General features: G+C 37.9%; 1 protein-coding gene across 1 annotated transcript; it reads right to left on the reverse strand.

Moving 5' to 3' along the window:
- Positions 1–266: 266 nt before the first annotated feature.
- LOC135083029 (nucleolar protein 4-like) lies at positions 267–13,187 on the reverse strand. The gene is made up of 12 exons (XM_063977793.1): positions 13,152–13,187; positions 12,235–12,286; positions 11,971–12,042; positions 8,257–8,396; positions 6,645–6,815; positions 5,852–6,097; positions 4,995–5,141; positions 4,243–4,487; positions 3,587–3,667; positions 3,143–3,216; positions 2,923–3,015; positions 267–2,707 (listed from the first exon to the last, which is right to left on the reverse strand). The coding sequence occupies exons 1-12, from the start codon at positions 13,185–13,187 to the stop codon at positions 2,466–2,468; spliced, it is 1,599 nt and encodes a 532-aa protein (XP_063833863.1). The 3' UTR covers positions 267–2,465.
- Between the last annotated feature and the right edge of the window lie 2,375 nt (positions 13,188–15,562).

Raw genomic sequence — 15,562 nt, forward strand, 5'->3', positions numbered from 1 at the left:
AATGGATTCATTCGACGATAGTAACTTAATTAAAATTAAGTTCATTTTTTAATTTTCTTGCTTGATTAAATAAATGTCACTGATTTAGTACAGTATTCACTTTTTTCTAATTAATTATTGGGTAATTAAAGTTTGCGCAAATAAATAAATAACACCAACATCTGTATATGAGCATATTTAATATTTTCTTTTTCAAAATTGTAAAACTCACATTTTGAAATTGCAAAATTATAACTAAATTCTCATATCGTAATAGTAACAATCGCCATTTTCATCATTTTTGTTATTCTCTCAAACTAATAATAATAATTGTAAACCATTTATACATCTCTAATAATAATATATTTTAATGTCTAACAAATTCATTTTCTCAACGTTTACCACCATTTTCGTTTTTTTTTTTTTCGTTATCCCAACATCAACTTTCTCATATTTCTAATCAACTTTTTTTATAATACTCTAAACATACTTTTTACATATTTTTCATTTACAATGACTACAGCATTTCCTATCGCACCGATGATGTTCTCTTTAGAAAAATATTGGAATGACTTTTAGATAAAACTAAGCTAAATTAACCCTAACATAATCATACAAATACATAAAAGTAATCAGCAATTCCACATAACGTACACAAATCAATTCGTTTCTTTGGCAATTTTAATATTCAAAAGTGAATTTACAATTTTCTATGTTAAAACTGGCGAGAAGCGTTTATACTAATGAGAAAACTGGCAAACTGGAAAACTATCATACATTAATTGCGGTCTCCGAACATCTTGCACCATTGTGGATGGGCCACGCAAAAATGCTAGCACGTGATTGGTCCATTTGAATTTACCTGAGATGTTATTGGCTCAATGCACGCAATCGGGCCTATCCACAATGGTACCAAATATCGAAGCAATAAAATCAGTAGCAACTTAATAAGCGTTTATGACATTTAATTATTCTATTTAAGTATACTGTTTCAAAACTTATTTATAAATCAAAACCTATAGTAGTTGCTTAAATCGGAAACATCGACTAACACTGGCCGAGATTGTAAACAAACTATCCTAAGTTAACTTGTTAACAAATTGAACAAAATATGTGATAACGAGGTATAAGTATCGAAAATTTTGCACAAAATAACATAGGCCACATATAGAAACTTGAAAACGGATTCATTTATATTACAATGAATTGAACCTTATTTGTACATCATAAAAGCAGTAACACTAATTATAACTAACTATAGTACTTGGCCATAAAATCTATGGTAACAAATAGATATAAGAACATAAATGTTCATTGTACTGGGCAAAGCGAAAGTTACTTCAAATGCGAAATGCATACGAAGAAACTAAGACAACGACTGAGAAAGTTACAAAGGATGGAGCCGACCACAAAAATGCTAATAAATCGAAGAATTTTAAATAAAGTGATAAATTAGAAATATATTAATCATGTATAAGTACAACTACTGCACTATTCTTATAGTACAAAACAACAAATAAATTCGTGCTTCTTATATCTAAAATGCCACTTTAGAACCTAATATTAGATTCATACTTTAACGTGTAAGTGAAATAGTGTATTTCTTACTCCAAAATGTTTAAAACGCGAAGATAGGTATACCTATGTAGCCGCCAGGACCAAGCACGCCCAGTGACTCGCACCAGACTAAACAAATCACACCAGGCAAGAATTCGAATTTAAACCTAACACTAGAATCTCCCTGATTTCTTTCTTACATCTAAATATACACAAAAATAATTTTGTACTCTTCCAACCAGTGTCGAATGGCAACACGTATTAATTTTCTTTACAATAATTATGGCAGCTTTGTACGAATCGCCGAAATAGACTTATGGACATACGAGCGGGCACTCGTGACTACTAACTATAACTGGACAAGATTAAAACGGTAGAAAAAGTTGGCAACACTGTACTGTACTGTGAGGAAACAAGCACCATACAACTAGACGCACTAGGACAGTGATGACAACCGAACATTGTCTGGAAAACAAAGCGATGTAATATTACTGTGAACTGTATTCTACTGCATAGCATATGGTTACACAAAGCCTGTATTGTATGTGAATTAATGAACTATTGAGAAAACTGACTATTGTATTGAATCTGGATTATTTGTACTTCTAAAAAACAACGTTACGCGATTGGCATCCTCAAACAGTCACTTAAATAACGAATTCAAATAACAATAGCATAAAAATTGTCGTAACACCGGAATCGAACAAAGCATTTATCAAACCACAATTTTGAATTTGTCCTCGATAACAATATCGTCCAAATATACAAAAATGTTCGTAAACACGTACAAATTTGAAAAGTCCAACGTGAAACAATTTTGGGGCACTTTTCCGGCCATTCGGCGGCACACTCGTTAAAATGAGGTATTCAGGTTAAAAGTAACCGAATTTGAACCCGAGCGTGTCAGCGAATGAGGGTTTGGTTGAACCCTAGGGTTGGTTCAAGAGGAGAGCCTCGAGTTCGTCGGCCGAGCGGAGAAGGAAGGCAGCGGACTCACGGTAGCCGGTGATGAGCTGCCTGACGGCTCCCACTTCGGCCCCTGACAGCTTGTGCGAGAGGAGAGGGGTCTTAGAAGTGGAAGAAGCGGTGTTGGCCGCGAGAGAAGAGACGGTGGACGTGGCGTGGAGCGACGTCGGGGTAGGCGTGTTCTTCAATGACAGATCTGTTGGAGCTGTAATCAATAGAATTCATGGTTTAACGGTTGGTACATTAGCTAAAGTTGTTAAGTCAGATTACTCTCCCGAACTTGTAATTCCAAGTAATTTTCTTAATATTACTGTGTTTGTTCTTAGAAATCAAAGCCTTACTTTACTTATAAATATCAATTCCAATACAAAGTCATAAATCATCGTAGTTTTACAATTAGTTCCTATTTAACCAACTTACCAGAGAGGCTAGTAGGGAATGTATGAGTATGCGCTGCCATGGCCGACAGTAACGCACTTTGGTAAGCCGCCATTGCTGCGTTCACTCCGACGCCTGAAATAATTGGTAAAGATGTATGAAATACTAACGTTTATTTTAGAAATTGATGTAGATCACACAAATGTAAAAAAGAAAACGTATATTGTAGATAAAGATATAATAAATAGAATGAAATAATGACCTGTAGGAGGCAGAGAAGTCAGTGTTGACAGCAGAGCGCTGCTTGAGAGCGCTGTTGCCGGATTTGAACTGGTCCTGCAAAGACACATACAAGTATAGTGATTTAGTTGACATTCGGCAAGAGATTCGTCAAGCTTGAAAACGACTAATCATAAAATTATAACTTGATACTACTTCCTTCAATCGTCGTTCCATTCATCTGTGACAAGAAAAGTTACAACACAGAAGAGATGCTCTATAATGATAGTCCAATCGACAAGGCAGCGGCTTATCATGCCGAAGATTTATCAAGAGTTTTATCTTAATATTTTAAGTGTAAGTAATGCAAGATTTGAATCAAATTAATAAATAGTGTATGAATGGAAAAAAGGTTAAAAAAGGTAAAAGAAAGAATTATCCAAAGAAGAAATTCTCAGTCACAAATTAACAAGTAAAAGCAACTTACGGCTGCCTTCCGAAAGTCTGCGGAGTGCCGAAAGTATTTGGGAACGAGGGTCTGAACAGCGGCGCTGGAGACGAAGCCGGGCTGGAATTGGAAAAGGAAACAATCACTTAACATGTTAAAAGTAAGTATAATACTTAAATACCAACCGGGCGAAATGGAAATCATTTGGGGTAGGGCTATGTTTAGTAGAACATGATGATGATGAGGAATATGAGGATAATACTCAACTTAGTAATAAAACATCAAAATTGCAATTTTATTTAGAAGTTAATGACGTTTGAAAAAAAGAAAAACCCAAAAGAGAAAGGGGCGGAGTAGCTTTTGATTATAAACAACACGAAACTATTAAAAATCTCCACTCGGTGGATCGACGATCTGTTGAATATCATGTCCGAGCGATGATACTACATTAATTTGTTGTTTTAGCAGAGAAAAGTGCAAACGATTGAAAAGTCAACCTTACGACAAATTACACCTGAGTAGGTATATCACAAAACTACTTCTTCAACAAACACCTCTCCAACCCGTCTGGTCAGCGTGGGGAGTGTAAGCCAATTCCTCCATTTGCCTCTGGCGAATTAGAGAGTGTCGTGCTCCTGCAGTGGAGACTAAAATAATGACCTGATGGTGATGAATTTCATAAAACATCTCCTCACCTGGCAGTTTTACTCCCAGCATTGCCGTTAGCATTATCAAGCTTCAGGCTGTTATTGTTCAAGAGAGCGTTCTCCATAGTGGGACTGGCTGACGGCCGCGTGGTGTCCGCAGCGGCCTTGCTGTGCCCAGCAGTGGGCAGCGAGGCCGTGCTGGTGGTGGGCGTAGAGGCCGGGCTGCTGATGGCTCCGCTGTACAGGCTGAGGAAGGAGGAGGCCACGGCTGAAGTCGCGGTGGTGTCGATGGCCTGGAATGAAGGGAAAGACTTAGTTTGCAGCTGGTTTGTAGGTGTTTTGTAAAAGCAAGGAAAACTAACTCAAAGCGGCAGTCAATGGTTAATTTTTTCGCCTAAAAACCAATCTTTTTGGCATATTTATGACTACGTACTTATAGCTGATGCAATATGTGAGCTAGAGCAAATTGATCTGTACCAATAGAATCTGAGGTCGCATTGAGGCTCTCTTTCTCGCATTTTACCAGAAGATTCTTTGACTTCTATTAAAACTTAGACATCGGATGGCTGATGCCGTCCAACCCCAGTTTTCCAATCCCCATTTCTCTTGTTGTCCCATCGCGATTGCCAGCAGATCATGCCAGATTTTTTTACTGGCTTCTCGGCACTGTAGGCATCAGCTAGCTGACAGGGTGAAATCCCAGACGCATGCGATTCACTTTGATGCATTCCTCACTCTCGCATGCGTTTACCTGAAGATTCCTCGATTGCTTTCTTAACTAGTATCTCACGAAAACTTACCATCGGCGTCGGTACTGTAGGCATCGGTTGGCTCACGGGGTCCAATCCTAGACGCATGCGCTTCGCGTTCAGGCTCTCGTTCTCGCACGCCTGCGCCAGTATGTGTTCCGCTTGCACCGACGTGAGATGCGCCGGAGTCGGCCGCACCTGCGCGCAAAGCGGAGTTTGTTATGTTTCGTGCACTTTTCTGGACTTGACTGGGACTTATTGGCATATGAAGGAAGGGTTTGAAAGGGACAAAAAGGACCTGTCATTAAGATTGTGAATAAGTGACAGAATACAAAAAGAAACTTCTCGAATAAGGTACCCAAAATCTTATAAATTGTAACAGTGGCTTTCATCCACCGTAGACTTTTATCTGTATTTGGGATTTAACTGGAAGCAATTACAATTACAGAAATCAACGTTCTTCGATAGCTACGAGAATGAATTTTTAAGATTCTCTTGGCTAAGACAGAAACAGATACATCGAGATTTTGTTACGAAGTGGAGCACACATTACAGTTAATGTTGTTACTGGAGAATTTAACTAAACTGTAATTAAAGGCAATTAGACAGTCGATTAAGGGAAACAACGTGAATTGAGGAAATTCCTTTCAAATCGCGACTAGAGTGCTGAGACACTATTGTAGAAAGCCCAACCAACCATTCTTAACTGTATTCTCGACTTAAACTTTCTAGAAATTAGAATATTAAACACAGTATCAAAAATCTTAAGAATAAAGATAAGACTGTCCAAAGGATCGATGATTCCATATTATCACGTTATAGATAATAAAGAAAAATCCATATTTTAGTGACAATATCTCCCAATCAGGTACTAGGCAAACATAAAACAGCGGAGATCGGACCCTCACCGCTGAGTCCCAAGCGTTGCCAGACGGTGTGCTGCTGCCGTTGCCCGTTGCCGGTCCGTCGCCGCGCACCTTCTTGTTCCGTCTGCAACTCTTGAGATACGTCCGAATGCGCTTTCGGGCGCGCTCGGCAAACTCCGGGAATTGTCGGGTGCACGAATCGATGATGGCCTGGATCTTCTCTTTGGGTTGTTTGGATATTGGCACTATCCTATCTAGGTTCTCGTCGACGAAGAGGCGCACGAACATCTGCAAAGATTGGGTGGTCAATAAACGAGAGCATTTGTGCAATCTGTTAAATTGCATGTTTTTATTTAGGGCGTGATGCGTCGACGTAAAGATCAGATGGTGACGTTGCTCAAACGATTGTGAAAGTTAAGATCATCAAAATTTTGTGTTGATAAAGAAAAATTAAACAAAATATGTATAAATAAGTAGTTTGGTGTAGGTGGTGTAGATTTCTACTTCGTTTAATACACTAGTAACTGATGATTAGTCAATAAAGCCCTAGTTAAAAAAATCCTGGAAAAACATCTAAACTTAGAACAGTTTGAGTAAAATTACTATCGTACCTATAACTATCATCAGAATTTGCTTCTATAGTCCCGGAAGGTAAGGTTTTATCTTAAAATTAAAGAAAACTAGGCTGTTATAGCACTCCTAAAGAAATTGGGACTTCTGAATCAAGACAAAACCCAACTTCCAGATACAGTCTAGGCTGATTTAGCTATCCCAAAACATTTGAAACTTCTGACTCAAAACCAAAGGTTACCACAAATTTCAAGTATATACTCACGTTAAAAGCTTTCAGCCTCTCCGGGTCATGATGCTGCGGATCCACCCGATCATCGCTATCATCGTCAGAGGCACCAGCATCGTCATCGTCCTTGGTGCGGTCGGAGGATGAGGTCTCGTCGTGCGTGGAGGCTGGCTCCACGGGAGTAGCGGAGCCCACGTGGATCGGGCTCTGGAGGTTAAGAATAGAATAGTAAAAGATTTATTCAGTATCATCATACAAAATCATAATAATATATCTTCTGCAAAGAGGCTGTTAAAAGCGCTTTGACACGTCCCAGTATTGCTTTGACCCTACGCCTGCTTCGGGACAATAAATGGGCATGTGCTTAGAAGAAGCAGCGAAAGAAAGTCCAGTCAGTTTTGTAAGGTTTGTAGATAGAGTTAGTTAAGTCTTGGTATCTTTCACCATAAGCTATAGGTAAAGCATGCTCCTGCTTTCATATGACTAAACTGCGTTAGATTCTTACCAAAAATAAAGTCTTAGTAAGTAGTTGTGTCTCGGTATTGCTATTTTATTGATTCAACACTGTAATTGGTGTATTTTTTTAAAGATTCTGAGTTTTAGAGAGCAGGTTATGCCGTTCTATCTATTTGATTGGGCATAGATGTCCGACGCTTAAGGCTAAGGTCATAAAGTTCGACTCCAATGGTAGAGTCGTCAGTTTTTCTTCTTCTTTTTTCAATGGAAATGACTGGTTTTGGAAACCACGATTTCGCCAAATTTCGTCGCCTGTGCAGCTTTGGTAGAGTTTATTATCCCAAATGAAAACTAAAGAGTCTGAAAGTGCTGGTAATATCTTTTTAATAAACGGCGCTATAAAGTTTGGTAGTTAAACAACTATAAAACTAGTTCTAATGGGATATAAAACCACTTATAATTTGCGCGTAGTTTTATTCAAATCTACTACCAGTCTTGTCTAGTCGGAGATCTCGCTAACTGCCGCCCGTACAGGTTTGAGGGTAGAATAACAATCTTATTTTGCATATAAAATGAAAGCCCGTTTAAAATAATAGCGGACAGTTTGGGATTAAAATGGCGGGACGTAATAACTTGGTTTGTTAGTTCCTATTTTACCTTAAGCATACTTTGGGTTAGATAACAGTCATGATAAACGAGTATAGGAATAACCAATCAGAGGTTTAATAGCATAAAGTTATAGTAACCCTACTGTCATTCCTTTAGTTGGAAGTACCTAAGTAATAATGAAGAAGCAGCGGAACTACCGTCAGTCTATTTTTAATAGAACAATATTTAGAATAGAAAATATTTAATCATAATTTCATACCTACATCGATTTAAAAAAGTTTGGCAACTTTTTTGAGTTCATTGAGAACTTTTCCGACCATAGAAAGTTTTCAGACACAATACAAAGACTTTTAAAAAAGCCTTTGATTTAAAAATATTTAAATATTTCTCGACGGTGAAACAATTTCATAACTGTTTTTCTTCTACAAATTAATATTCCACGTTTGCAATTTTTGGATAAGATAAGATTGTAGTAGACTGTAGGTCATTTTTTCGGCAGGATCCATGGTGTGGCCGTTATCGTTGTACGCCATTAACAATGTTTAATATAAATAATTAATAATACAATGAAACGCTGTTCAACCTTAAAACTCACCGAATGGCCTTGGGCCAATGGGGTCGGGGCCTTAGGGGGCTTGGAGCCGAGCCCCAAAGCGCTGTGGTAGGACGCCCACAGATCCGCCATGCTGTCCGCTCCGCTCTCCGCCATCTCTCCGTTGCGGCCTGCAAGTACCAGGGCACCAGGAGTTACAAGGAGTCACCTAAGGCAACTCGTAAAAACTGGGAGAAATTAATTTTGATCGGGCGTTTTTTCGTCAGACGGCGGCAAGATGAAGGCAAAGTCACATGTACCCGCCGGCGCCGACTTTGGCGGTGACCTTTCTTATAATAATACCATGTGACCATAGTTACCATGCTAGCTAACAGTAAAACGCCCAAGTTAAACAGCATAGGCTTATCAACCGAATCGGTTTAACAACCTCCTAGCAATTTCCACGTCTGCTCGTTGAAAACAAACATTATTTTGCTCTTTTTACCTCCGGGACGACACTCCTATAATTTCGCGATGCATTCGGTATGCATACCTGTTACCAAGGCAGCATAAATTAACGGGGGTGGGCCGCGGGGGACGAGCATCTGCTTCTAAATGTCAAACCGAACAAGCCCTCGCCTATAAATAATTTGAGGTAGTTACGACTTCTGCGCCCCTGGTGCAACGCAGCTAAGTGGGAGCGGCCAGGTCATTTATTTATAGAATTTTATGTATTTATTGCAAATAAATATTAAAAACGCCATATCCTAAAGCTATTTCAACTTTGGAAACCATGTATTACATAGTTTCAAAGAAAAGCTTCACAAAACTTAGTAAAATCATCGTCTAGCCCAAAATTAGATCCACTAGGTATACTAAATCCTATTTTAAAGTCACTCAAACCACAGAATAATAATAAGTACTACGTACAGAAGTTTTACTTCGCGAAGGTATTTAAAAAAATGTATGCTCAATGTCATTAACAATATGGTGTAATTTAGCTTGTCTCAAGAGTCAAGCAAGTTTGTCAGAAGTTTTGTTGACAAACGTCAGTGATCGGTACTGCGCCGAAGCTATAGGGCTGACTTCGGTAAAATGATGTGACGTGAGGTGCCAATCTGCAGAAAATGGCGGAGGAAATACATGATTTAGCATGAATTATCATGAATAATATTAACTACTTATTTACCTCTCAGTGTCTTGAGGCAACTTAAAAAAGTACATTCTGTGTTTTTATTATTATTTAGGCAGTTAAATACTGCACAGTATTTAGTACACCATTTTCTTTATTTTTTTCCATCATACACAAGAATACGCGTGCGTGAGTCAATGTTCGCTCGTATGTGAGGCCTTGTCGAATAGTACTCTTGTAGGGGGCAATCGTGCGTGTTTTGTTTTCGATGTAAACTCGCGGAGATGAACAGGCCTGCTCAAACATTCATTAGTAACTTGTTCAAAGACAGATTAAGAAAATACCAAAATATTCATGGTCTCATGTACATGCACTATGTTACCTAAAAAAAATCATCCATCACAAAATTATCATAAAAATTAAGTTAAATTGTACCGTCCTTTTGTGCATTTCATTATTTTCTTGTCTTGTGTAGTGTACTTTAAAATGTCTCTATCTATTTACTAATTCCAAAACGATCCCATTTTAACCGATTTAAAAAAAGAAGGAGGTTCTTCATGCGATCACCGTAACGTTTATCGCGACAAATATGTTTTCAAAATGGCCGCTCTCACCAGCTTACACCGCGGGCCGTCTATAAGGCTTCTGTAGTAAAAATAGCCAACGGTACGTTGAAATTACGCGATGCCTACCCCGAATGCACCTTGGGTATGATGGTTTAAGTTTTAACTAGCTTCTGACCGCGGGTTCCCCTGTGTCTTGGCCTCCATTGGTTTTTTTAGCGGTCAAGCTGTAGATCCTGGCTACCTAGGAGTTGCAGCGGTGGGAACGAGTTGTGGGAATATTCCCTGGGTTCCCCTATGTTTTCTGCCATCACAGACTTCTAAGTAATAGGGCTACTTGAGCAAGCATTGTCACCAAGGTTGTGATTGCTATCACAATTTGTTGGCGGTCAAGCTGTAGATTCTGGCTACACAGGAGTTGCAGCTGTGAGAACGAGAGATGGGAATAGAATAGATTTTTTTTTTTTTGTGAGATGTACAGTCGGGGAATGAAAAGGTTCGTCAGTTTTCAAATTGATTCCTTCAACGAATAGCAAGCACATATTACCTTTTGAAACTATGTTACAGAATAATCTCGAGTTAGAGAAAATAATCTTTAACTGTTCGTCACTAAAGTTCAAAATTATTTAGATCAAAGTTGTTTGACGATTTAACTTGTCAAGAAGATTATTATGATTCATAAACTAAAACCTTCTTGTTGGTTCAACCTGCCATTATCTAATAAAAAAAAACTACATTTTGTAACATTGCACTGATGGGATAGAAAAATAAACAAGCAAAACCTTATTCGTTAACAAACGTCATATTTATTTAAATGTTAGCAGCACTGTTTCTTGCACGGTTATGTTGGCAGGTTTGACTCTTACAGTACCTAGTGCAAGCGAAAACCGACACTAAGGTGACGAACCTTTTCATTCCGCGACTGTACAATAATGTCTACCTAACTACTTTTACACCGTTGTAGCTAAATTCAAACCGCGAAAGCCAAGAAAAAAAACTATTTTTGTGATGAAAAGTAAACCTAGATGTCCTTTTCTAAGTCCCACCTAACTCTATACCGAAATTTATCAAAATGGAGCGTTTAATAGTGAAATGTAACAGACAGAGCTTGTGTTTATATTAATATGGATATGAAGAGGGATAACAATCGTAGTCTTATTTTAACGGAGTTTTGTGTTTAATCACGCTGTAGGTAATTATTGATGCAAATATTGTGATTACGGAATTAAACTGATAAACAAAAAGGATTATTGGTCATTTACTTGTAAGCAACACTATTTTTTCAACGCCTTCACGGGGTGTTAGTGAAATTCATTTTTAGCCTAGGCGCAGACCACTGACTTTTAGTTGGCCGATAGATTAATTTGTATGAAGAATCGGCCGATACCAAATCGGTGTAATGTGCGCACTTTCATACATCTCCATACTGATTAACAGCCCGACCCAACTATCGGCCAAGTAAAAGTCGGTGGTCTGCGCCTAGGCTTAATAAACTTCAAAATCGTCAAAACAGATTGTATTGATATTGCTAAGAGCCTTCGTAGACTACAGACTTTTTATAGGACGATAGTTTGCTCGCTTCTTATTTGTATGGAATCGGCCGATACCAAATCGGTGTAATGTGCGCACTTTCATACATCTCCATACTTATTAACTGCCCGACCAAAATATCGGCCGACTAAAAGTTTGCAATCTGCGGGGAGTCTAATAGGTATTTGACACCACCAATCAATTGAAGTACTTTTCATAGCTGTCAAAATGAGCTATACAAGCCGATGACGTCACTATTTTTGACATGACATTGACAGATACCTATGTCAAAATCCACATCATGCAGCATTTGGACGCACGCACGTATTGCCATCTGGCGGATTTTTCAATCACGAAAACCCTCATTGAGTGCCTTTTTATCAATCAACAAGCAACCAAAAATCTTAATTTACAGTTTATTTCAAATTAATTAACTTTTTAAGACCAGAATAAAGTGTTTTAAAAAAGTTGTGCTTTAGAAATTGGTGAATGGTGTCAAATACCCAATACTTTTTTTCACGCGTTAAAAAAAATGTTTACCTTGACTTTGGCTGTGGTAATTCCATGCAAGCAACATCATTTTCAACTTCTCCGCGTCTTTGAAGCCCTGACCTGCACCAGATCACATTCGCCAATAAATTTCAAATTTGGAATTCGATTTTCAAATTCAAAAAGTCCAATGGGTTGAGTATTTTATGCCAGCGTTTTGTGCTGTGTCAAAAAAGTTTTTGAATGCATAAAATACCGATGTTTTAATTGATTTGATGCAAGTGGCTGGTTTTTTGTCGTTTTTGTGATACTCACTGGAGAAGTTGTCGTCGTCATTCATGTCAGCTGGTTCGGGGGTGAGCGTGTCCTGGAAAAAAATAAAAGAGGTTTTAGTCTTGATAACATTAATTTTATCATAATGATCGTTATTCATTTGTTTCAGTATGTGAGTAAATAGCTGTGTTATAAAAACGGACAGTAAGTATTTTAAAGAATATTTGTATTTTTTTTTTAATTATAAATAACTTGAAAATATCGAACTGCCTAAGGCGGGAATTAAACCCACGACCTTCCGCTTGCCGGGCGACTGCTCTTCCAACTGAGCTACTTAGTTCAAGTTATTTATAATTTTCAAATTAGTTTGAGATGCGACTCTTAACGCTAAAAATTTGTAATTTTTATTGCACAAATTACCGTCAGCCCCTCGTACTTAGCTAAATGTGCTTATGTTACGAGTGGGCTCACCACAATAGTCCAGCGGCGGCGGGGTTCGAACCCGCGTTCCTCGGCTGTCGGTACTTCGGTAGCCAATTTTTACGATTACAGATCTACTTTATGTAACTTTCTTTCATCTAGGATTTTCTGTTTTTCTCATTCCTCTGTTTTTTTTTACTTTTTTCTTATAAACATTTTCTCAGGGTAACATTAGGCGATCTTAAAGCTTTCCCCTAGTTGCTATCGGTTTAGTTTTTGCAACATCCTTTGGCATTTAACTTCAAGCAAACAGAGCTTAATTTACAAGGGCACAATAAAAACAAGCAGTTACATTTACAGACAGGTGCGTTTTAACCAATCTAAAATACGAACAAAAACGCAGCGAAAATCTCTCATCCCATGCGCGCCTGGTAGCTCGGTGATCGCTAGTTTTAAATAATTGATATATTAACGAATCCGCCGCGTGGGGTCAACGGCCGCGCCAATCGATACTTCCGATGGACAACCACTAAATATACCTCCGCGTGCGTGATGCAGCCCTGGTACAATGACATTCGCGGATTTAATTTAATAAAGCCCTAAATGGAGGATATTTAATTTAATTCTATTTTCAGTTTAGTGCACTTAAAACGAGCGTTTTCTACCAGTCATACATTCATTCGGTCATGGAATTTGTATAAATGTTGCCACCAAGGCAGGCATGGATGGGATGGGCGTAGCACCATCCTAATCATGGCAGGATTAATATGCGGGCTCCCATTTAAAATAAATAAGGCTGCATCGCTAAGTACTCACTAGTTTAACGAGAAAGTCTGATTTATTAGAATAATTTAGTTATCTCTACATTTAATTTTGCTAAAGATACGAATAGATTCAAAGTTATAGTCAAAGGAAGAAAACAAAGAAAAAACTATATTAATAGGCCAAAAGCACGCGAATTGTTCTTTTTAAACATCAAAATTTATTAAAAGCGCTTGATTAATAACTAAGCTTTAGTTCAGCAACAAAAGCACTTCACAAAATAATCAACCAATATCAAAACCATGCCTTTCAATCCGTCTGAAACACGTCTAAACAACAACACGCCTACGCCTGCTGAAATGTGTGCCGTATAAAGCCCACGATACACTGCCGCTTAGAATGACCGACTGACATTGTGAATGAGACGGATCCGTGCGCCCTAAGCTTTGTATCTACGTGATCACGTGACCAACACATGCAAATGAAAGCTGCGCCGCTAAAATGTTGCTTAGCTATTCTTGTAAGTTTTTTTTAATTAGAAACCATCTTACTTTAACAAACGTCAAAAATCTGTCAAATTCCATAAAAAATACCGGTTAATACCGGGTATATTAAAGTTACACAAGTTAAAGTAAGTTGGTGCAACTCAGCCAAATAAAGATTCGTTAGTTTTTTGAAAAGAAAAGGATGTGACGTTGTAAAGGTGTCTTGCACATTGCACTTCCCAATAATGTTGAAAAAGAATAAAAAGACAATAAATAAATGCACAGCGAAACCCATCGCCCATATCGTGACGTAATTTATTCATTAAATTGCAACGAATGCATAAATTCTCTTCAACACGCGTATAAGATAAATAATCAATAGCATCCTTCACCATTTAACAATTCGAGGAGCAATGAAAAAACTGATAATTATGCTCTTAACTATAAAAATAACGACTGCTGACAAATACTGGTAAAATTCACTGTCTCGATAAAATAAATTCTAGTCACAGACGCGGCCGATGGCTAAAATAATGACATAATTTACTTTAAGTACGAACCGTTCATTAACGCATTCCGAATGAGATAAAATCGTGATAATTACAGCGGGCGATGGGAAAATAAAGTAAATATTATTTAGCAGACCCTTAGGACGGCGACGGATGTGTTTAAAGAGTAATCTTTTGAAAAGGTGTCAATTAGCAAAAATCTTGATAGCGAAACGCAAGGGTTGAGCTGAGCTTAAATTGTAAGTACGGACAACAGGACATCAAGCGAAATACTGTAGGATCTTACGTAGTCGTAATAGATGCTATTTTGTAACAAGAAATAGTGGACGATTCTCAGTGCAAAGTTTGTATTAATTTAACGTAAAGCTCTGTGTAACTAATAGCCATAGCTGGGCATTAACTCGTTAATCCGTTAATCGTTAATTAACGAAGTTAACATTTCTATTAACGGATTAACTTTTAAGTTAACTTTAAAAAATGTTAACGGACTCGTTAACTTCCGTTAAATTATCCTAAGTCCGTTAATCCGTTAATCCAGTACCTACTATTTACCAAAAGCACGCTGAAAAACGCTAGAAAAACGCGTTCTGACAAGTACGTTCGGGCTTCCAGAACTTCCAGAACCCAAAACACCAGTTTTTGTAACCAGATCACTAACGACACTTGTAAGTATGTGTGGGACAACTCTTGCAACTGAATTTAAGACCAGTTTTCCTCAACCGATTGAGCTGAAATTTGGTATACTTATGTAAGTACGATGACAATGCAATGTTATTGTACCATTGAGCTGGTCTGATGATGGAGTCATGAGGTGGCCATAGGAACTCCTAAATGAAACGGCGACATCGCATCGAATTTGGGTTCGTTGGATTTGTCTTTTCGAGCACTTTAGTACTAGATGATGTTCAAGGTCCTGATGATGGAGTCAGGAGGTGGCCATAGGAATTCCTAAACGAAACGGTGGAAACTTATCGAGTTTGGGTTTGCTGGATTTGTCTTTTCGAGCACTTTGGTGCTAAATTGTATTGTAATTGAACCAAGGCTCTGAGATTGAGATACTACTAAAAAGTGTAGCTAAAATAAAATTATAATAATTAAAAAACTTTTTTTAAAAACAAGCTTTTATTCTGAAATGCAGTTGTACTAAAACAAAAAAAATTATTGTACTTATGCAAGGTTCAAATAATTTCGAAA

The sequence above is a fragment of the Ostrinia nubilalis genome, chromosome 22 (genome assembly GCF_963855985.1).
Source record: "Ostrinia nubilalis chromosome 22, ilOstNubi1.1, whole genome shotgun sequence".
Taxonomy (NCBI): Eukaryota; Metazoa; Arthropoda; class Insecta; order Lepidoptera; family Crambidae; genus Ostrinia; species Ostrinia nubilalis.

What these genes read in the sequence shown, in the direction of transcription:
- LOC135083029 (XM_063977793.1), bottom strand. Translation starts at nt 13,187, where the DNA reads ATGTCATTGTACCAGGGCTGCATCACGCACGCGGAG. An exon ending in AGAGGCTGAAAGCTTTTAAC is followed by an intron (nt 6,098 to 6,644) that starts GTGAGTATATAC and finishes CAATCTTTGCAG; the next exon opens with ATGTTCGTGCGCCTCTTCGT. An exon ending in ATTCCCTACTAGCCTCTCTG is followed by an intron (nt 2,708 to 2,922) that starts GTAAGTTGGTTA and finishes TATTGATTACAG; the next exon opens with CTCCAACAGATCTGTCATTG.